Source organism: Leptidea sinapis, chromosome 28, assembly GCF_905404315.1.
Source record: "Leptidea sinapis chromosome 28, ilLepSina1.1, whole genome shotgun sequence".
In the NCBI taxonomy this organism is placed as follows: domain Eukaryota; kingdom Metazoa; phylum Arthropoda; class Insecta; order Lepidoptera; family Pieridae; genus Leptidea; species Leptidea sinapis.
Genome location: NC_066292.1, coordinates 2665900 through 2685874, shown reverse-complemented (window position 1 = coordinate 2685874; position 19975 = coordinate 2665900). Strand labels below are relative to the sequence as shown.

At 33.1% G+C, this 19975-nt stretch overlaps 1 protein-coding gene across 1 annotated transcript in view; it reads right to left on the bottom strand.

Annotated features, from left to right (window-relative positions):
* Window positions 1-4567: 4567 nt before the first annotated feature.
* LOC126973164 (actin-binding Rho-activating protein-like) overlaps window positions 4568-19975 on the bottom strand; it is a 40218-nt gene continuing 24810 nt past the window's right edge. Inside the window, exons 4-5 of the mRNA XM_050820374.1 lie at window positions 6244-6336; window positions 4568-5427 (exon numbers count right to left, since the gene is read on the bottom strand). Of these exons, the coding sequence (XP_050676331.1) occupies window positions 5314-5427; window positions 6244-6336 (207 nt within the window). The 3' untranslated portion in view covers window positions 4568-5313. The remainder of the gene's footprint in view (window positions 5428-6243; window positions 6337-19975) is intronic.

The window sequence follows — 19975 nt, the reverse complement described above, 5'->3', positions numbered from 1 at the left end:
TTATTTTATAAGTATTTATTATAATTGCATATTTTAATTTAGTTATAATAGTTTAGTTTATTATCAATTTTTATTATCAATCGAAATGTCGCGTCAGTAATCAAATACGGTCTTCTCATCTGGGGAAATGGCACAGGAGTACATCAAGCATTTGTTGCTCAAAAAAAATGTATTCGTTGTATATGTGGAGTTGGTCCAACCTGTTCATGAAAAGACCTTTTTAAAAAGTGAAACATTAAACAAAAAAAAAACAACATTAAACCTAAATAGTAGCTACGCAATGTGTATAAAATCATCTACTTCTAGAAATAAAAAACTTACCACAGAAACGATTTACTAGACTCCTGTTTAAATAGTTAATCGACAATTTTTTTAAAGTGTTAAGGATTTTTTAAATTTTAAGTAAACGTTTTGCATGCTAATTTAAATTAGCCGAATAAAAGACACTACAATAAATTTAAGATCTATAATGTGTATTTGACGCAATAAATAAATTTTATTTAATTTCATCAATAAATTCTTATTTATAATTCGTAACTAATGTATTTTTATGCATTTAACTTTGTTCGAAAGAAACGTTTATATTATTGTTTATCTATATCAATAGTTATATCGGATATTGACATTTGACAATTCCAGGCATTGTTGACAAAAGATGCCAAAGATTTGGCTGTGACTAATGTCACTACTTTTATTAAACGACCTCATAAAAAGAGGATATTTTTTTAAAGTTTGTCTCCTCGGAATTTTCGACTAGGTCAACGATTTTGATGTTTTTTTTTTTATTTGAAAGCTGGTCATCATCTTTGGAGTCGGTGTCAGCCAAGGTAATATGACATACATACTTATAGGTGAGATGTGCTTGTGTCGCACGTGTGAAGGGACGAGGCGAGAGGCCAGAGATTTTATTCAGGCGAAAAATAATAATAATTTTAACAACATTATATAGTCGTATTAATTTGATTAACTTTAAGGCAGTCTAATATTTTTCATTTCATTTTACTTTCTCGAGAACTCGAACTTTTCTTTCGGAGAACTCTAAAAACAAGTTAATTATTGTGATGTAGAAATAACACAACATTTTTTTACTTTTTAGTGCATATTAAATTGAATACCACCTGAAATAACGTACAATACTTTATTATGAAGTACGGATGGCATCCCTAGCTCTACTCATTTGCCTGTCAGTAACTATTATTAGTTTTTCGTTGCATTTGTTCAATATTTTGATAAGATGATCTTATTATATTCATAGAAATGTTGTACGAAAAATATTCCAAGTAGCAATTTATCACCCGAATATGAACAGTCATTGTATGACAAGACGGCTTGTAGCTTTGACAGTATACTAATGTTAAAAAATATCTCATCAAAATGACAGTACGGTTGGTATTTATAGAAACAGTTATCAAATACGTCGCATTTTTAATGTTTCGAGGCGTACCACAAACTGTCTATTTCTTTTTTTTATGTAATAGGAGGACAAACGAGCGTACGGGTCACCTGGTGTTAAGTGATCACCGCCGCCCACATTCTCTTGCAACACCAAAGGAATCACAAGAGCGTCGCCAGCCTTTAAGGATGGCATCATCCGTGGTTCTGTGCCCACCCCAGAATACGAAGGGCAGCCCGAGCGTCTGGTAGAGCCGGTACACTCCTCTGGTCTTTTGTTGGGGGGGGGGGGGAATACTTTATAGGAACCGGGTAATACCTAAACTCTATATTTAATATATATGGTAAAATAGACATATATTGTATATTATGTAGCCAACATAAATTATTTATAAAAACTCAATATCTCTTAATCCTGAACGTAATGTAATACTAATATTAGTTACATATCATAATTAAATACGTACACTAAATATCCTATGTGTGCTGTTGGCTGATGAAGAGTTCTTTCATCTGGAGCTAATCCTGGATATCAAACCAGAGCATGATTATCTTAAAAAATATCATCGGAGCTGAGCTAAAATTCCAGTTCATTCGTATGAGAATTACATATCCAAAAATATTCTTGTTTTTATTTTATAATAAGAATTAGACATTCACCTAATGGTAAATGATACGCCCTGCCCATCACAATGCAGTGACGCTTAGGATTCTTGAGTTATTCTGAACAGTTTCGTAATAACGCTTGCCACCTTGAGATGCAAAGTGATTTTAAGTCTCATTATCTCATTAATTTCACTAGCAATGGCGCTTCAAACAAAATAACGCTTACACATTTCTGCTTCACGACAGAAAAGGACGTTGCTGGGTACTCTCCTAGTCGGCATTATGCGCAAAGAAACCTCGCATTCAACGATTCGATTTTGGAAAATCCCAAAAATTCTTAGTGGCGCTACAACTGCGCTCGTCACCTTTAGACATAAGATGTTAAGTCTCATTTGTCAAGTAATTTCACTAGCTACGGCGCCCTTCAGACCGAAACACAGTAATGGTTACACATTACTGCTTCACGGCAGAAATAGACGCCGTTGTGGTACTCATAATCTAGCCGGCATCCTGTGCAAAGGAGCCTCCCACTGGTTTTTCAAGAATCTTGAGTGGCACTGTATTGTAATGGGTAGGCCCTATCAATTACCATCAGCTAAACGTCCTGCTCCCTTATTTTCATAAAAAAGCATTTATGTACCATAAATGTTACAGCCCTTTATGCAGAGGATGCATGGAGGCAGAGAAAACGCCAAAAAAAAGAAATCTTACTGTGCAGTAGTAGCGGGCATAAATCCTCCGATCTTCAACATCCCTTCCGGATGCCCTTAGTAATTGGAAAAGACTGGTAGATTTCTGATCTGGTTGGAGTAATACGTACAGTCACGGATAATGCCGCAAAAAAATTATAGAAATGCGTAAACAGCCCAGCGAAACAGACTGACTGACATAATAAATAAATAATTAAAAATCACATACACTGTTTCAGTCAAAAGGTTTGCGATTATTGCAAATTTTGTATAATAACTGAGCGAAAAATAAAATAAATCGTGTATTAAAAACATTTTATTTTGATTAGAACATTTTTATATTTAATTCCATCCGTTATAAAACTTATCAAACTAAATTTCCTATATGACAATGTAAGATTAGATTAAAGATTTATCGTAACAAAAAGTTTATCATAACAGTTAGTAGTTTATAATAAGTATTAAGTTTAAGTTCGTTCGAGATTTCAACGTCTGAAAGATACTTTGAAATAACAAACATTAATCACTTTTCACTTTAAAGTTCAACGGAGTTAATAAGATACATTAATTTATACGTCTAGATAGAGCCTCTTGCTGCTAGACAACCGATGAAAACAGGCCAGGTTTATTACATTAGTTGCATGACTCGCGATTTATATGTCACTGTGTGTAAGTGTGCGTCCATTGCTCAAAATAGAGGTTAACTCTCAACCTCTATGTTTTTCAACCTTTTCATACATTTCATAGTCTATCTAGAAGTATAAATAATGATCAAACTTAATAAGATATGATACGAAAATATGTTAAATTCATATATAAGTCGTTGTTAATATGTTTCTGATTTCATAAATATATAAACATTATTTTGAAAATATATAATATTTTAAAACTTAATCCAATAATTATAATAAGGCACAGTAATTCCTACTTTAAATTTCATATTTAATTAAATACAATCATTGTTTTATAGTTATATTTTATGACTAGTATTTAATAATAGACTAGACTCTTTATATAAATTATACTAACTCCATGTTTCCTATAGAATAAAAGAAAATTATTTGAATAAGGCGGTGTTTATTATTATTTTATTATATTTTGCATAAATGGTATTTAGTTTTTACTCTGCAAGGTTCTCTAAATAAATAAATAAATTATGTATAGTCTATAAAAATATCAGATCTATATATTTATACTTATATAAAAGGGGCTAGGTCCGTATTACAGAAAGTGTCTAAATAGGTACGTAATCTATGATCATAGAAAGTATTAAGTGTAACTTAAATATATTTATAATGAAAATGTACTTACTACATTAGAGATTAGTATCTCTTAGGCGTCTTAAAACGCCAATCTAATCTAGTGATTAGATTGGCGTTTTAAGACGCCTCGTAGAAGCGTTCTTTAGACGATGAATGTTGACTTTATTGTTTAAAAAACAAATAAATACATTTTGTGCCAGTTTTAAAATATGCTTAGTTTTTTGGACCTTTACCGGACTCATTTGCCCATGATAGTGAAACTATGATAAGAGTACTGCTTCACAACAACCTTAAGCGTACTAGTCGACCAAAGACTTAAAAAGAAATTTCACACGAATATTTGATCTCACAAAACTAGTACAGAACTAATTTACTGCAAAAATAAAGATGAATTGAAAAATAAAATTGAAACACAATTGCCCTGAAAATCGGAATCGCAGAAAACTAAAAAAATAATAGGATCACAATTCCTATATACTCGAAATATATAAGCGAACCACCTGAGGTGGTCATTTTAATTATTACAACGTACATAATATAATTTGAATCTATTTTAATAAATTCTATTTTCAAAATTTCTCATGACGGTTCATAATAAATACAAAAACAATATCAGAATCAACTAAAAATATTTATTATAAAGTCTCACAAAACTCCAGCACTATTTTTGCGATGGATAGAAATTTCCAGTAACTAATAAAATGCGATGATAGTACACAGACAAATATATAAGATCTCAATGGACCAAGGATTATGGATTACTAAACTAAGGACACGTTAACACTAATTATGCTGATACTAACACTTATACGACGCTGTCAAAATAAAATAAAAAAACAAATCGAAAACAAGTTTTGAAAAACAAAATAATTAACTGATGTGAGATCTCTAGCTAAATTTAATAATTTTAGCTAAATTATTGCCATATATAAATTTTGGACAATTTGCTGTAAATGTGTTTATCTACAACCATGCTTTAAATCCTCTATTAAAAATTCTAAAACAGTTAGCTTATTGCCAACATTAAAACACCAAATGTCCTAATAACCATTACATCATCCAAACGAGTGTTGTAATGAAATTCAGTAAAACATTAATGGTTACTGGACTGGCTTTTTAGTTGTTAGCAGTTAGCTAATTATTTCAGAATCTTTTATAGAGAATTCATATTATACCCATAATAGATAAAGTATAGTATGCAACTGTCGTGCAAACATTCGTGTTTTAATACCCCTTATTACACAAGAGTTGCATAAATAACTAATTATCTTTCGTCAGAACTTTGAAAAATTCAAATTGTAATCTTTGCAGTACTATTTTCCCTGACATATAGTATTCCTAGTAGGGAATGAATATGACACAGTTTACATTGGCATGGGTGAAACGGATCTTCTTGCTTGCATCGCCTTATTATTACAGTACTCCCTAATTTCATTAATTGTCTGCATTAAAAATACTGGAACGTCGTCATCTCGTTTCTGTGAAAAGAGTTAGTTTAATTAAAAACTTTCCAAGCGAAACCATATCTACTTTGACAGGAGTTTAAAACAGAAGAAAGTTAGCAGTGATTGTATTTTTATAAGCTTTATAGTTTAGGTCGGTTCTTACAACCAGCAATTTTAATTTTCAAGATTTGTTTAATAAAAAGTTATGTGCAAACTTATATATATTATATATTTTTTTAAAACTGTTTATGTGACGAATCGTCCAATTCAATGTGCTTAAAACACAATATATCCGAATCACTAAATCAACATTAAAATCTGTCCTATCAGATATTAAAACTCGATACACACAAACCTTGTGTAGAAATTTGTGTAATAAACACATTTTTCAAAGGTGGTTATAAAACAAGACGTGACTTGTAGTTTCTGTTAGGAAGCGAAAAAAAAGTTTTGTATATTCCTTGCTTCTGCGGACCAAAAAAATCCAAACAAAGTATTATCAGGGTCGCACATCGGGGAGAGATGTAACTCACTACGCGAAAAATCTGAATTTCGAGGAAACAACACAAAAGTTAATTAACGAAGTTTTGTAGGTTCATCAATATATCAATCTTTGGTCAAAGTGGGATTTGAAGGCTCGAAGCAAAGATCTAATAATAAAAGAAAACAAATACTGTCTCATAAGCTCTAAATGAAAGAATCGAAAAAATATGAAAGAATTAAAAAAATATGAAAGAACCCTTTGATCATGAATCCACTCTTAAATTTAGTTCGCTGCTAAGTACGTAAATTGTATTAGGCGCTCATCGGAAATAATTTTACAAAAAAACATATTCGTTTAATAGTTACCTGGAATAATACTTCTCCCTCGAAGAAAGTCAGGCCATGCTTCCTCGTCCGAAGTAGGAGCCCGACTAATTTGTCCGATATTATTGTGTATATCTGTAAATAATAACGTTAACTTACATTTGTTGTAACACAGTACTGGTTGGCACCAGTGTACTCACAGATACAATATATTAGGGTATAGACAACCTAACAGCCCAATAATGACCAACATTGATTTTTCAATGTGTGCGTTAGCTACATTGTGTGAATTTTATTTTAAATATTCTTAAGACTAAGGAGCTGCTACGTACATCTTGAAGGCCACACCTGATTCCTGCCGCCGAATTCAACCTTCGCACGACACGCCACAAGTTACGATATCATCCTCACCATCTGGATGTGTGGCGGTCCTCCACAGTGCGGTTTTCAAGGAGCTTTCTTCCACGTATTACAAAGCTGTGGAATGAGCTTCCTTGTGCGGTATTTCCGGGACGATACAACATGGGTACCTTCAAAAAAAGCGCGTACACCTTCCTTAAATGCCAGCAACGCTCCTGTGATTCCTCTGGTGTTGCAAGAGATTGTGGGCGGCGGTGATCACTTAACAACAGATGACCCGTACGCTCATTTGTAATCCTATTCCATAAAAAAAAGGCCAGCAACACTCCTGTGATTCCTCTGATATGTTAAGAGATGGATGCAGTGATCAGGTAACCCGGGTGCTTATTTGTTCTTTTATCCCATTAAAATTAAATTTAAGAAGCTGATAATCTTGCTTTAGAGCGAGCTTATCAGTAGTAGAAAAATGAGCAGTATTAACTTCTTACTTTCAATATAATTACTAATTTAGCACACTTTTGTCATTATTTTATAATGAACTAAATGCCAGAACTACACCAGACTAATAATTGCGCTCGTCACCTTAAGATATAAGATGTTAAGTCTCATTTGCCCAGAAATTTCACTAGCTAAGGCGTCCTTCAGATCAAAATACAATAATGCTTACACATATCTTATGCACAGCAAAAAAAGGCGCCGTTGAGTTACCATCATCCTTTGCGATGAAGCCCCCTACTGGTAAGTGCCCTAAGTCATCTCTTTCTGCACTCTCTCTTGGGCATGGGATTTCCCTATTCTTACTACCCCGGGGAAGCACAAGGCTCATAATATAATGTACAATAATTTCTATAACCATGAATCTTGTGATCTAAAAGAGTGGAAATCAGATTCTTGCCACTTTTTAAAGTGATGAAGTGAAGTGGTGCTAAATTGTAAAAAAGTATCACTTTTGACACTCATAGGTAAGTGACATATCTTCAACCTTAATGAATAAAATGATATTGAGCTAGTGAGCAACATAATACATTTTATTTTTATTCAACTACTTTTTATCAGTGGGAGGCTCCTTTGCATAGGAAGCCGGCTAGATTATGGGTACCACAACGGTGCCTATTGTGTGTTATAGTGTTAGGGTCTGAAGGGCGCCGTAGCTACTAAAATTATTGGGCAAATGAGACTTAACATCTTATGTCTCAAGGTGACGAGCGCAATTGTAGTGCCGCTATTCACATTTTTGGGTTCGGGTAATTCATGGCAGATCGTATCAATTACCATCAGCTGAACGTCCTGCTCATCTCGGCCCTTATTTTCATAAAAAAAAACTACGTGACATCAGAGTCAAATAAATAAATATATGTATATATGAAATACGTCGTAATCAATGACGTTATATAGATAGTCGCAATAGTTATAATTAAACTTATTGAAGTCCCAATTCTTAGAATGCAAAATATTTACACAAAACATAAGAGAATGTATTTTAGTGATGAATATCTCAACCATATGCCTAATAATAATAAATAAAATCCCGCGATCGTTTCCATCAGTTTTGATGACGATAATATTTACATTAAATATATTTAGGAAGATCTCCGGATCATAACAACATTAAATCTAAATTTATAATATGCACATGTCGGCCATATTATTATGAATCGTTTGACATTTAGTAGATAATTTCTACAGATTAAGTCTTTATATATTGAGAATGTTATATTTTATTAGCATAATAACGAAGACTTGGCTTATTTACAGGATAATAAAGCTTCTTCTTTAAAATTTGCTATATATTCTTTCGATTGGCATCATAGGAGTAGGGGTGTTTTTTTTTTAATAATAACATAAAGTCTTCTTTCAGTAAAATAGACTTCTTCTTCGATATTTAAGGTACTTTCCCTTCATGTCCCATACCCTGTATAGTCAGGACGGCGAAAATGTAACAAAGAATTTTTCATAAGAACAAAGTCAAACCAGGTTTGATGTACATTTTCTGTGTAACTCAAAGATGCCTCCAGTACTTTTAGCTCACCTGCGCGTTTTTTTCAAATATTGCTACTTGTAATAATTAAATTAAGTAATTTAAATATATTTTTCTACTCCTCTACATATTCCCTATACATGAGTCTGAAAAACTCCATACTATGTATTAATTAATGTCGCATTAAACATTACTTATAAATGAACTTGGTATAAAGATAAAACTTAGAATAAATAAATTATATGCAACATGTTGACTATATCGCTGATAGCACGGTTAATATAATGATAATTCTGAATATTTCCGACTGTCAATCAATCTTTCAAATAAACGCGGGAAACTTTATACGTCCGAATAAATTAATCATAAGCAAAATGTGTATTTGTAAACATTTTGCTGATTCTTGGTATATTCTCACGTATAAAAAGTTTATTTATAAGGCCATTACTATCGAAAAAGCACTAGTTTTTTGGTGCCACAGACAACTAAATCTAGGTTAGGTATGGTTCATAGAAATATTAGTAAATACATATTACATAAATATTATTTCCATCATAAAATCATAAGCCTAAAAATTTGGATATCAACTTGAGAAAAAATTTTTTTTATATAATTTGCCAAGATGATGGATTATCTGCAATTTACACATTTCCCGCGTTGGCTGTATGGATTTACTTTTGCCATTCCTTGAACTAAAAATAAAAACACTCACTAGACAAAGGTGTATAAACAATACATATTTTTTTAAGATAAGATAATATCATTTCTTTGTAGTCATGGGTATATGTAAGATGTTACAAATCACAATAAAAGTTCTCCATTCCTTGCCAGGCAAGGGATAGAGAATTTCGCGCTCATTTAAACGGGAACACGAAAACTGTGATTTTAATTGTTTCATTGAAAATAACGTATTCGTAGTAAAATTATTGTTTGCGACATTGTATAACTAGGTCAAATTTTTGATCTAAATCTTTGTAAGACTGTATTACTGTACTGTATTCTGACATTTTCTTTTTTTCTTTTATAAATAATCGTCTTTTATGACAGTAAAGGACGACACGAGCTGGACGTGCAGCCGATGGTAATTAATATGCCCTGCCCATTACAACTAAGTGCCGCTCATGATTCTTGAAAACCACAGAAAACTGAGAGGCACTACAACTGCGCTCGTCACCTTGAGACTTTAGATGTTATGTCTCACTTGTTCAGTAATTTCACTACCTACGGCGCCCTCCAGACCCAAACACACATTACTGCTTCACGGCAAAAATAGGTGCCGTTGTGGTACCCATAATCTAGCCGGCATCCTGTTCAAAGGAGCCTCGAGGATTAGAAGAAACACAAAGAAAGTAATTTGATGATTGATATGTTTACCATTATACACTAAGAAAGAGTATTTCTAGTGCGTAAGTTATATTTGTACGAATGAAGACATGTCCATATTCGGATATGTACGTCGAAGCTAATTACGAACGGACATATTAATGTATGCCAACTTTATCTTGGCTTACAGCGACCGGCCCTGGACGCTGAGACAGACGCATACCAATATCGTGACGTCACGATGACTCATCGCACTAAACTATTGTTGTAATTTCAGACTGAACAGTTGAATTTTAAGACATTTTATTATTATTCTTTACATTTGCACTATGAATGAATACGAACGTAGTTCATAAAAATTGTTTTCAAATTTTATTTGTGTTAAGAAATGAGGGTTATCACTTTAAAAACATAACAAATTGTTTAGATTTACAAGAGCGACATCTCAAGTCCATTGTAAAGTAGATCCTGTAGATGAAGCCACAACCTGAGCGTTGAACAAAGCATACAAGATTTTATGACGATACGTCACTCGAACGGTTAGCTCAGTTGGCAGAGCACTCGCACGGAACGCGAGAGGTCGAGTATCGCATCGTTCATAAAATTTTGTTTTCAAATTTTATTTGTGTGTTAATCCTAGAAGTGAGAGTTTAACTCTGAGTAGTTTAAAAACATAACAAAATGTATGTTATAGTCAAACATTTATGTCTCTTCTCTTTCTTCACGGATTGACTGATTAGACTATTGCCTTCCGGATAACCCCAAAATACATCATAATTTAATACTCTTTTGGCAAATCTGGATGTAAGTAGCTACTTAATAAAATGTCAAAAGCAAAATAATCTGTTTCAGACTTCACTTAAAAGATCAATGAACCTTTGGCTTACCCGGACGTAATCTGTCAAATCTGGTCTGATTAATTGTTTCATTAAGATTAGAAGGCTTCACTTCGCCGTCAAACTTCCGCGGATTTTTATAGCAACATTTATTGCGCCCGCCTTCTTAGGTATGATTAGTCTAACATAGATCAATCGCATTTAGTTTCGGTCTATGACCACTCAAATTGGTCTTTTTGATATGTAAGAGGAGGACATATGAGTATACATTTAGATGACCTGATAATAGATAATCACCGCAGGGTAACACCCTTTTCTTATACAGTTGCTGATCTCATACAGCAAACAGCAGAACAGAAAAAAATCGTACTGTCAACAGTTCCATCTGTTGCGATACCAAGGTATAAAAATATTTTTCCTAGAATTAAATATAGTTTCGGTATTAAGAGGCCAAAAAGGCTTTTTTATGATAATTAGGGACGAGGCCCTTCAGACCGAAACACAATAATTACACATTTCTGCTTCACGGCAGAAATAGGCGCCGTTGTGGTACCCATAATCTAGCCGGCATCCTGTGCAAAGGAGCCTCCCAATGGTTAGTGCCATTAACTAGATACATGACACACTTGAGATTTGACTGGACAGTCCTGGAAGCGCCAGAGCTTCGAAATTTGTCTATTATTATAGATATACGAACAATTAACTAGACTAGGAAAATAAACAAAATCATTTAAAGTAATTTTGTGATTAGCACATCCATTATTCGAAACCCTTGTTGTTCAGCTTTGGCATCGGTATAAAACGATATCTCATACTCGTATTTCCGTCATAAATAATATTGTGAATCGAAGAACTAAGACATTTTTCTCCCATTTTTTTCTGCCCAAAAGGTGAATATAATAAAATATCTTCATAATCATGTTTTAACAATATATAATTAACAAAATTTAAGTTTTCTGGACTAAGAAATTTTAGCTAATGGTAGGGAATCTCTAAAAGATAAAAATCAAAACTTAACGCAATCTAATACGCTTTACAGAAGATCAAATACCATATTAGTAGGCACACAAAATGCTACGGATTATCTAGAAAAACTTTATAATAATTATTAATTTGCATAATGTGTATATAAAAGTAAAAAAAATTACAATACCTACGAATCAACACATTAGCCAAAAAGGGCATGCAAATTAAACTAACTCCACGTCATTATATTATATTATATTGAAGTATACATGATACTTATGTCGTAAAGGCATAAAAGGCATTTATTTTCTCAAAATTGATTTCTTTAGAATTCTTTTTGATGTCATTTCTAATAACTACTAGATACTACTACCGCTTCGGAAACAAATGGCGCTCTGAGAGAGAAGAAGCGGCGCAAGAAACTCTCCCAGCATTCTTTTTTTGCGCTCTTTTCAATAAAAATATACAATATTGTACAGTCATTTCTATCGTTATAAAATAATCACAATCTAGTCCCAGGCTGTCCGATCATTTAGATATTCAGCAGTGGAGTAATAGGATTTCCGACAGAGACATTGTTTTATAAAACATTTAAATTTATTTATGGATAATGCCTGAACAGAGGCTGGGATTATATTATAGAAGTGTATACATTTACCCTTAAAGCTTTATAATAAATATATTTAAAAAATTTATTATAAATATGGGAACTGTCAATTACCTAATACCAGATTACATTCACGAACTGCCCAAAGAGCTGCAAGAAACGTGCATAAATACCACGAAAATAAAAACACGCTTTAAAATATACTTCCTGAAAAACAAAAATGGTTCTGAAAAATATATTTAAAATTGAAAAATAAGAAAAAAATTAATGGCTCTAGTTGTATTTAATGGTTAAAATTATTATAAAAATAATAACTAAAATAATGAAAAAACCACCCGATATTTTTTTTTGTTCATTTTTCTAAACATTTTTTTTTGCATTAATATTAATTAATATTAATTGCAGTAATATTCCAAGGTCGATTTATGATCTTTTTGTTAGGTACAACATGTGATTTAAAAAAAAATGGGCAACAACCATCCGACGTATTATATGAAACACTAATAATATTAAATTTATTTGAACTGCTAGTCATGTTAATTTAGAGAAAAATTATAGAATAAAAAAAAATCTAGAGAAAATTTTCGGTATTCAAAGTTTTTTGAAGGTATCCATGTTGTATCGTCCTGGATATAGAGCGCAAGGAAGATTATTCCAAAGATTGGTAGAAGGTGGAAAGTCCATGAAAACCTCAGGAATGTCATTCATCTATATGGTAAAGATGATATTAAGATTATTTATCGTGTTTGGAATTACAAATTGGTCAACTTTGAAATCGCTCTCTAAAGGTTCCGTACATGATATGACACTACGACTTTTTTATAATTTTGAAAATGAAATTTGTCTTTTGCATTGTAGGGTAACCATTTTGGAATTCGTCATCTTATTTTATATTATATGTTGTAATGGCGCCAAATTTATACACACCACATTTAAAATTTAAAACTGTCTAGCTGTCCCGATTGTTAAAAGTTTTCTCAGATCTCGTATTGAGTTCGTCTGAGTGAGTGGAGTGGTTTTACTGGCGACGTCGCCAGCTCGACAAATCTCCAGACTGTACACAGAGCGCTGACAGTAGTGGCTACGCTTCTAAATTGGCGACGCTCACAAACATCATCAAGTAGTAATTGCCCTTGATTTTAATATGAATTATTTAAATACGCAGCCGGAGACGTCACCATAGCGTCTCGGTGAAGTAGAGCTCTAAGGAACTAAAAAAAACCCAAGAGTATAATTCAGTATCGTTGGCCGTACCCGTCAGTACAGAACTGCTAATGTCAAGCAATACGGTTCAAAAAATGCTTAGTATCTTTTTCAGTTGTAATTTACAAAACGTGACGGTCTCAAATTCATTTGTTAATTAATATACTACTATATAATATTTAAATAAGACACAAACTAAATTTGAGTGACAATGACCCGTAGAAAAAAATCCAATTATTTTTATTAAAACTTGAATATTATCAGTTAGTTAAAATTAAGATGTAAGCTGTTAATTATAACAGTCTCAGAAAAACTAATTTAATTTGCACCACCCAAATCTGACTTTATTGGAAAATGTATCGAGAAATATAATGGCTTAAAGCATTTTAAAATTTTCCTAATGATAGCTTCTGTTACTAATATTAATTTAATTATGAACGCTTGAAGAACGCTTTAAACGTTTAGTTATAACAGTTATTTGATGAAAAATATAAAGAATTAATATAAGTCTTGCTATTTTCACCAAAGCTTTGCAAACCAAAATTTTCGATGGTATTCAAGTTAAAACGGATAATTTTTTTGAAATAAAATGAAATGAAATGAAATGATTTATTTGTATGAATCGTGGTAACATAGTTGTTAACAATTAATTGGTGTACAGCACAATTCGCCAATATATCGGCATACAAATATTTGATTGTCAATATTGGAATATCATATTTAATTTATACTTATACGTTCTTAATACACATTACGTAGCTTTAATTCAATGATATAATATAAAATAAACATTAGTTTGTAGGTACCTCTCAAAAATTACATTTGAATGCTATTATTTTTGGCTAAAGAATTCTTTTAAACTATAACATTTGCGTTATTTTGATGAAGCGCTGTTCTACAGTATGGCATAAGAAGGCGAGTTGGATCTCTTAATCCTTAAATTAAGTTTTTAAATATCTGACAATTAACATAAGTCTTCGTAAAGGTCAATCCAGTTCCGTGATTTTTGCCCACCCAAAAGAGTCCAATGAAGTTTTTACTTTAAAACTTAAATATTTTCTTTTAAATTACGAACGGCATCGTAAAAGGAGCACGTAATAGAATTATTTAGAAAATAATTCAAATAACGTCACGCAATAGCAGTAGTTCTTACCCATTCAAAAAGTGTCAAAATTGCCTAAAGAATTATTCACTTTAAAAATATAAATCTATCCTTTTTATAATATTAGTGTAAAAAGTGTTGACTACAAATTACAAACGTGATCGTAAAACCAACAACAAGTAATTGAAGTGTTCCGAAAAACGTCGTGAACTTGAGACACATCTCATATGTTTCATCACAACATGTGCCAAGACATTGGTGTCGCGACCGGCCGACCAGCCGAATCACGAGCCGTTCATTTCCGTTTCTTAATTTAAACACGAATACAATCGTATAGATTAAGAGGCCGTGAAATTCAGGTCTCGACTTTCAGAGAATGTATATGTTATTTAAACATTATTAGTCCATTGAAATGTTACATTCGCTTTAAATATTTTTTTTTGTGGAAAAGGAGGACAAATGAGCGTACGGGTATTCAAGTCACCTGGTGTTAAGTGATCACCGCCGCCCACATTCTCTTGCAACACCAGAGGAATCACAGGAGCGTTGATTAAGGAAGGTGTACGCGCTTTTTTTGAAGGTACCCATGTCGTATCGTCCCGGAAACACCGCACAAGGAAGTTCATTCCACAGCTTTGTAGAACGTGGAAGAAAGCTCCTTGAAAACCGCACTGTGGCAGACCGCCACACATTCAGATGGTGGGGATGATATCCTAACTTGTGGCGTGTCGTGCGAAGGGGCGGAATTCGGCGGCAGGAATCAGATGAAACAGCACTTCGAAACACTCCCCATGATAAATGCGGTAGAGGATACACAATGAAGCGATATCTCTACGCAACGCCAAGTGATCCAGCCGTTCACAGAGCACTGGGTCCCCGAAAATTCGATCTGCTTTACGTTGCACGTGGTCAAATGGATCGAGCTGATACTGGGGTGCGTCAGACCAGATTTTTTAGAGGACGCAATTTTATATTTGGGACATGTGTGGGGGGTCAATAGAAGCTTAACCCCAAGTTTGTGGGGGTGCCGCCCTTGTCCCCCGGTCGTCATCATGGAAAAAAAAGGGGTGCAAACACCTTTTCCCGATATATCGGAAAGTATGCGTCCTACAAAAACTCCCGCACGACATAATTTGTAGCAAATCGCTTTACCTACAAATATGTTCATATAACTTTTTGCCCTAAATTTAAATTAAAGAAAAAAGCAAAAAAGTGAGAAAATTTCTATAGTTTTCTTTTTTGCTCTATAACTTTTTTTATATACACTTTCCAAAAAAAAAATACTTCAGTTGGTTAGAGCACCGGCATGGAACGCCGAAGGTCGTGGGTTCGAGGCCCACATCGTTCATAAGATTTTGTTTTTCAAATTTTATTTGTGTATTAATCCTAGAAGTGAGGGTTATCACTTTAAAGAAACATAACAAAAATATTGCTTAAAATACTTCAGACCGATCTTGTAGGTGGTCTTTTCAAGAAATTTTTCTCTCCAATTTTTTTTTATTTCATTCATTTGAAACGATTTTACAGCGGTCCAAAGTTGACCGGGTTCGTCATTGCTCGTGAGAATCCGGTCAAAACTAAATGCTTAACTTAGTTAAATGATTCCAAAAATAAAATTGCGTCCTCTAAAAAATGCAATATTAGGTCCTTAAATTGTAAAATCTCAATGGACTATATACGACTGTGATATGACAATCATAGTAGTTGATTGCGACTATAAACATCGTTTTAAAAAAATGTCTTGTGTTCGTGTACGCTTATCTCAAACATAATCAGACCGATTTTATTGCAGTATTTACGGATTTATTGTGGCAGGTTCTCTGTAACATTCAGAGTGTTTCATTCTAATCTAATTCTAAAAATAAACCCGCTGAGTTTCTTGCGCACGTTCTTCTCAGGTCTGATGCAGGCGAAATAGTATTATTTCGAATGGGTGATAGTTTTAGATGTTTAAGTACTGATTTAAATCCTATTTTGAATAAAATTATATAAATTTGAATCAGCTTATACACGAAATAGTTAATTGAATTAATACGCCTAATTCTACGCCTTATCAATGATAAAATCCCACCAATAGGGTTTTATTTTAACATCAAGTACTCAAGAGATTCGAGAACAGAAACTCTTATTTAAAAAATACCGAAAAGATAAACGTCAAATAATATTATCATCCGGGTAGTATTCGCAACCAATTGCTCAATAGCCAATATACTATTTGACGAATGGACGCTCCGGTGTGTAAATAGCCAATCCATAGAGAAAAATGAGATTTTTCGACATCAATCGTTAGTTCTACATTAGTTCCGATAAATTCCAGATTACTAGCTAGTGTTAGCCAGGCCCTTTTTTTAACTAACATATTGTCTCATCAGAACAAACGTATGTGCAAAGGAACTATCTCGAACTTACAAATATATATTAAATAGGCCTATAAGAGTAACATTTAAAAAAAAAGTATTTATACAAATCGAACCAACCAAATATCCTTGGACTTATCGTCAATCGTCAGCTATACTAACGTAAAGCTGTTAATTGACGTCAAGACACTCGCTTTTGTTCGATGGGATGGCTATGTTCACACCAGTAAAGAGCGTTATTAAAATTAACTATGCGTAAATTGAATTATAATTTGATTTAAAGTTAAATTAAAATACGGAACGAACCCAATACTTATCGTCAATCGTCAGATATACTGACGTAGAATGACGTTTGATAAAAACAAAATACCACTGTATGCTATAAACAATTTCACACCGAATAAAAGTGGAAGGAAGACAAATAATTTTAACTTTATTATTTATAGCTCTAGCCGCCAAAAAATCAGACAGCATTTACTCATTTCAGGAAGAGACTTCTTTTAGCACATTTTTGATGACGCCATTTTGTTGTTATAAAATCATCCGATTGAACTCCGATTGGATATCGTCTTCTGAGTGTGCTCGGATCACGTCTTTACCTGTCACCCAGGTGTACTCAGACAGTGAAAAATATCGCATAAACAAATTGGATTTCGTCACATGTAAGCTTTATGCTCGAGGTGCATGTGCATTTCTAAACTGGTTAATACTGGTTCCGCCAGTGCTCAAGCTTAGTTTTCGTATTAAAGTAGCATACCTTAATTTCTATTGTATACTTTAATTTAATTCACTACAATACACTAAAAGAAATAAATCTCTTATTATTTTTTGGCATCGAAAGAAAAAAAAATAACGTGCGTACAAAGTACACATGTCACAAGTGAAACTGTAATTTTCTTTTCTAAATTTAATCTGTTCTCTAAATCAAATGTTTTTTGTCAATATTAGAAATTATGAGATGTTCTTCTTACTTGCGGCCACGCGCTAAGCCTGCACAATACAACACTAGTAGGGAAGATGTTCTACTTTTTCTCGGCTGCGTGCTAAACCTGCACGATACAACGCTAGGAGGGAAGATGTTTAACTTTTTCGCATCCGCGAGCTAAACCTGCACGATACAAAGCTAGTGGGGGAGATGTTCTACGTTTTGGCGGCCGCGCACTGAACATGTACTCTATAACTCTAGTAGCGAAGTTGTTCTACTTACTAGCGGTGCCATGTGCTTCATGCTTCGTTCGCCCTTTCTCACTCTATCTCAATCGGTCTCCATCTCCCTCTCCCTCTTCTTGGATAAAACGTCCCACATTTTCGTGACACTTTATTGGCACATATAGACACTGAATTTAAAAAGTGATCCCAAATTCGTTCTCTGCGCCCTCGAGAACCTTGGATACGATATCCATAATGTTGAAATCATAATTTTGCGCGGCGTAGTTAATCATAATTCACTTTAAAAACAGGTATTTTTACAAATTCGCTAGAAATCTTGCGATGTCAATTTTCAATCACGTTTAAAGTACCGGAAATTGAAGGCGCAGATATAAATTTTAATATAAAAGCAAATAATATTTGATGATTTAAAGATTTTGTTGCCCCGGAAATTAATCGTATAGAGCCAATGTTTCGTGGACGAAGTTTAAAATGAATATATTATGATATTAATCAATCTTAATTTATTACGAGTTTAACTCACAGATGGAGAAGAGTGTTTTTATTGTTTGGAAAATATACTCACACAGGCAAAATTAGTACGCTTAAGATATTTATCTAACAAATGAGTCTGCCAAGCTAAATCATTTTCAATTCACACCTGACTCTGACATAATAATGAATATTTATAGCAACTAATGAGTTTACGTTGCTATTTGTCATTCGAGAGTTTCGTTCAAAAGTTATTGAATAATCTAATAATACTTTTGAAGGGAAATAACAATAATATAAAAGCCTTGCCTGTCGCCAGGTTGGTATTGATAGAAGTTAAATGAATTAAAATCAGACGTTTTGATGATGTAAGTCACTATTAATATGTAAAGATGTAAGATATCACATATTGAAATAATTAAGTTGGTTATTGAAATTCATGTGTCATTAATTTGAACTAAATGAAAATAGTGCTATAGTGCATTGATTTGATATGTATTGTACATGGTACATTGACCGTGGAGACAATTAGGGAGTAAATCAAGCAACTCTTTGTACTAGGCAGCCATAAAATCGGTTTCATACCCTTTGGTGTATATATTAACTAACCTAACTGTAAACAATAGCCGTGAAACATGGATTTCGTTATGTAGGCTTTTCCTATCTGGTGCTTAGACGGATGGTTATTTTGGACACAATGTGCTGCGTAGAAATGTTATTCAATACTCCTTCTGATTTGTTCTGTATTTTGAGCATTATTCAGTTATTATTCAATTCTTAATAATTATATTTATTATTTCATTTAACATGAGCACAGTAGTACTGTGCTCAAATCAAACGCGTGTAAGGAAGTATGAATAAATCATAACATAAATTTTTGAAACGTCAGGATAAATAAATGACTTTAATTCAGCAAAATAAATTAAAATAGGATGGTTACATATCTCCTCCTTAAAGTACTTTATAGCGTTAACACGAACTGACAATCTGATAATACGTCACCAATTTTGATTTGTCAATGCGTGCCTTAGCTATTGGATTTATAGTCATAATAGGAGCTAATGCCAAGTGTGGGAACGACTTGTTATTCAAAATTGGTTACAGTTTAGTACAGATTCACTTTCCTTTTCTCTAATGTCTTCTCTCGCCCGCTTTTGTCTATTCGCTATATTGTAAGTCTAGACCAATATCTAAGTATATATAATATTTAGTACTTATACAAAATTAGATTATGTAATTTGTTATTTTTTTAAGGTGATAACCCTCACTTCTAGGATTAATACACAAAACAAAATTTATGAACGATGCGGGACTCGAACCCACGACCGACGACGAGGCATTCATTTTGGAATGGGTGGTAGTTTTTTGACTTTCAATAAGTGATTTCACATCCTATTTTGA